The sequence below is a fragment of the Glandiceps talaboti genome, chromosome 7 (genome assembly GCF_964340395.1).
Source record: "Glandiceps talaboti chromosome 7, keGlaTala1.1, whole genome shotgun sequence".
NCBI lineage: Eukaryota > Metazoa > Hemichordata > Enteropneusta > Spengelidae > Glandiceps > Glandiceps talaboti.
The window spans coordinates 7338931-7343930 of NC_135555.1; the positions used below are offsets into that span (position 1 = coordinate 7338931).

The 5000-nt window shown below is 36.1% G+C and overlaps 1 protein-coding gene across 1 annotated transcript in view; it reads left to right on the forward strand.

Annotated features, from left to right (window-relative positions):
- LOC144437472 (acid-sensing ion channel 1B-like) overlaps positions 1-5000 on the forward strand; it is an 8882-nt gene that overhangs the window by 2034 nt on the left and 1848 nt on the right. The window contains exons 3-7 of the mRNA XM_078126414.1: positions 293-511; positions 1613-1734; positions 2583-2761; positions 3487-3643; positions 4397-4565. Coding sequence (XP_077982540.1) covers positions 293-511; positions 1613-1734; positions 2583-2761; positions 3487-3643; positions 4397-4565 — 846 coding nt within the window. The remainder of the gene's footprint in view (positions 1-292; positions 512-1612; positions 1735-2582; positions 2762-3486; positions 3644-4396; positions 4566-5000) is intronic.

Genomic DNA, 5000 nt, shown 5'->3' on the forward strand with positions numbered 1-5000 from the left:
TACATACATACATACATACATACATACATACATGTACGTATGTACGTTCTGTACTGTACTGTACTGCACTGTACTGTACTGTACTGTACTGTACTGTATTGTACTGTACTGTACTGTATTGTACTGTACTGTACTGTACTGTATTGTACTGTACTGTATTGCACTGTACTGTACTGTACTGTACTACACTACACTATACTAATACTAAACTATGCTGTACTGTACTGTACATCGTGTACCTCTGTTACTATATCTTAATGTAGTTATAAATATATCTTCATTTAAACCATAGTTACGAGGCGCTCCTTTCAAGTATTGGATCAGTTGAGTTCATGGATCCAATAGTTGCATATACAAACACGCTTATGCAAAGTGGCTCTGACTTTTACTATGACGAGGACAAGAGTCGTTTTGACCCAACGTCAACTTTCGCTGACTCAACTTTCGGAGATAAAACATTGCTTGAATATTTTGAAGACCTGACACAGGACGTTGATGATATTATCAGACGGTAAGTGTTATTCTTTTTTGTCCGAATCAAATCGCTTATTGCCTTTAAAAGGGGATAAAACAACGGCAGGATTTATAGGCTTTTCGTGAATTTGGGGTGCACCGATGATGGAGATTTAGATGAGTTCTTACGACTACAGAGACCAGATTCAAACTGAATGCCTCCCGTAAGGGCCTACACACATTGTTGGAATGCATAATTCTAAACTATAGCTATTATACATGATGTACCACTTAATTGGAAAATTTATTATATGAAATTAAATAAAATTTAAAGTTTGCTGTAATCTACACAAACATACTTTATAGAACATTTGTGCTTTGTTATGGTTAACCTATGAACCAAAATATATTGACTTTGAAATATGCGTTCAAAAGATATAGCCTAATTACTCAAAACCATTAATTAGCAAATAACTAATTAACGTCCATTGGATTGTTACCAAAATCTAATCAGTTCTAACCGTTAGCATATGGAAGATGTGTAGCACATTTCATTCTAATTGAGCCAGCAGGTTTTTAGAAAATGGTGACACAGACAGACAGACAGACAGACAGACAGACAGACAGACAGACAGACAGACAGACAGACAGACAGACAGACAGACAGACAGACAGACAGACAGACAGACAGACAGACAGACAGACAGACAGACAGGCGGACGGGCGGACGGACGGACGGACGGTCAGACTGACAGAAAGACAGACAGACGGACACAGATGGGCGGACAGAAAGACAGACAGACAGACAGACAGACATACATACATACATACATACATACATACATACATACATACATACATACATACATACATACAGACAGACAGACACACACACACATACATCGCCATTTCAATACCTCCCCTTACGGGAGGTAAAAAGGACATTTGAGACTAATTATTCAGTGTAGGCAGTTGCTATGGATATGCATTGACATTAATGTGTAATAACAGAACTACTGACTGGATGTGAGCTCCATGACCCGACAATAACATCCATATACTAGTATACGTCTTCCTTGACGATAACAAGTGCTTTTCTGCGTTTTCTGACATTTTAATTAATAACTCCAGGAACCATTCTCTTCTATCCATTTTATAGTTGTTCCTTTGGAGGTACATCGTGTGGTCCACAACACTTTACCCGAATTGTGACAAATTATGGTATTTGTTATCAATTCAATGCGGAAAGTTTTGGAAATCGCTCAAAGGTTTCAAACGCTGGTGAGTTTTTGAATACAGCCAAAGATCTCTCCGATGCAACCATCCCCATTGTATCTGTTTGTCTGTATATACAGGCCAAGTCCATTTAAAAGACAATGGCCATGGGATTGGAGTTCTGAAGGATCATTTGGATAAGGGTTGAAAGTAAGGTGTACAAAATACTAGTGGTTGTTCGTCAGAACTACAGAAATGTGTGTTCCAGAACAACGGCATGATATACTATGTAATCCTTTAGAGTAATAATTGATACAAGGAGCTATGAGATCTGATAAGCTTTGTTATTATTTACAATATGATACATGATGAAGATTCAAATGTGTCAGGTTTATTACCTTATATGTAAATTTGTGATGTTTTGAAAGATTTGCATACTTCATTTTTTCAATCGACAACACTTTATTAAAACAATTGATCGTGATATCATTTGTTCGGTTAACGTTGCGACATTCAGCATTCTTTATAATGGGACGTGGTTTTAGGTTCTAGAAGAAGATGGCACTGTCTTCATCCCTTCACACACCTTTTACAGGAACGAATAATCCAAAGTCTTAATCCTTTATCCTTACGGAGGACATTCTGTGTCTATATATATATATATATATATATATATATATATATATATATATATATATATATATATATATATATATATATATATATATATATATATATATATATATATATATATATATATATATATAACTTCTTGGAAACAGAAACTGTCGGAAGTGGTTTCCAGGGTGCATAAGGGGGATGACGTCACATGGATGGCCTCATATTGACGTCACAATGATGGCGTCACGAATTCACATTGTAATAATCTTTTTATAAATGTAATATTTTCACAGGACAAGAATACGGGCTACATTTGCTACTATACGCCAATGAGAACGATTATGTTGGACCACGGTCAGAAGTTGGGTTCCGAATTATGGTGCACGACCGGGACGAGATCCCGGATGTGACTGGTCACGGTGTATCAATTTCGCCTGGAACATCAACAAGTATAGGATTAACGAAAACCATGGTGAGTTGATTTAAATCTATTGTGAATTCGAATTTTGTGTTTGCATACAACACATAGCTTCATTATTGACATTTGAACTGTAATTTCTAAATGCCAGTGAAATGTATCTGAAATGATCTAGGGTGAGTTGTCACTAAATATTACGACTATTGACGTACACAGACAAATTCCGATAGGTAGCAATATTAGGACTGTCAAATCAAATAGTTGAATTGATACTATACACAAAGCAATAACTTTATTTGCATAATTGTTCACCTGGGTATAATATTGATAATCTATAGGAGTGTACCACTCCAGAAAATGAGTCATTGAATGATTTCACGTCTCAAACATTTTGTATGATTGCCAAGAAGCATCAAATTGAAGGTCTTTTTTCACCTCAATTGCACCTGCATTGGTTCACTGCATTGCCTCATAGGACCTAGCAGATGTGTAATATATGCATTACATGAATGATGAATATTCATGACTATTTATCAGAAGGTGGTAAGTTCTTAGGAGTCGTGAATATTCATTGCTCATCTAATATATGTGCATGCCTAGTACGTCCCACGAGGCAACAGTGGACCATAACGAAGGTGAACGAATTTCAATGTTGTGTTTCTAAGTAATTTGCGTGACGCAAATGCATAAGATCCCAAAGCTTATGAAAATAGATTTCCTGGAGATATATTTCCCTTTAATTTATTTTTCAAACATACTGTTCTTCTTTATCCCCATAGTTGTCAAATTTGGGTCCACCACACGGTCGATGTGCTGATAATTCAAGTGGCAGTCTTAAACATGTTGAGGGCGCGTACTCCCTATCTAAATGTTTGTTAGAGTGCGAGATTGATTACTCACTGGAGATGTGCGGGTGTAGATGTTTCTTTATGCCAGGTAAGCTTCCGAATTGAGATAGAGTATAAACAAAATGATAGTTATATTTTTGTCTTTGTCCATACGTCTTTATTGTAAAGAAATCGTACACAGGTTGAAATAGGAATTTCAGAGTTGTGTAGCATTTAGGGAGCAGCTTAGTCTCATCACAGGTTGAAAAAATGGTAGCATAAGTTTATAACAGAGTTCTTAACGCTGTGGTGTTTTTTTTATTTATTTAGGAAATTCTCCATATTGCACTAATTACCAGGAACAACTTTGTTATTTCGAAGCCATGGGTGAGTTTAATCCTAATCACCTTAGCAATATAATGTACACCTGTATAGTGTACTGAAAGTATGTCGAAATATTGGAGAATAACACGATTTCAAGAAAAGAGTGACGAAAGCAATGGCGGAACAATTGACTTATATTTCGACCACTACTGAACAAATGACGTCGACACATATTGCAGTGACGTAGAACGACTGTGATATATGTCAATTTCGTTTGTGCTTAGTAAAGTCCAATTATTCCACAACATTAAATTTTGTCTTCGCTCCCAGCCATGGAAAGCCAAACTGACATGGGGTACTTTGTCACACCGAGTTGAAGAAGTATACGTAATGAATAACAGTAACAATTATTTCAAGAGATATTCAGATTCAGGGGCTAATGACTGTTTCCACTTTATTTCCCTGTTGAAATGATCTATAGTTGAGTAGTAATTTTTCAACAACAAAAATGTTAATCTTATTTTTTCCTTTCGCTCAGAAAACCTCAAGAAGCAACAAGATGCATGTAGTAGCTGCAGACAGCCTTGTGAACAGACAACGTTTAATATGAAATTATCCTCTAGCAGTTATCCATCTACAATCTATGCTACCAACTTGATGAACTATGGACGCTGGCCATGTGATACTGCACTTTATCAATATTTGATGTTAGTATTGCTAAGATATAAAAAAAATTATTATTTATTGATCCAGTAACAAAATCGATTCTAATTTGAAAGTAGTATACAGTTAATAATTCCACTCCCCCCCCCACTGCATTGTAATAGCCGTTAATATTACTATATCAACATAATGCTAGCTCTTAAAGCTACACTAACTGCTACTGAAACGTTTACTGAAACTGTTAGCTACGATAACTTACTCGTAGTATCGTACATCCTGAATGGTGAGTAAACGTGGGTAAATGAATCTAATATCCAACTGTACACATCATACGCATTTAGTTATGATACGTCATATCACCAAAGTGATTTTTGGGTCCGCACCTACCCCACTGATTCTGAGATTGAGCGTAATTGGAACCACACAATTGCTTTTGTTAGGCCTTGTATGAAAGCTTATGTTGAGAATTCCTAGCTTTG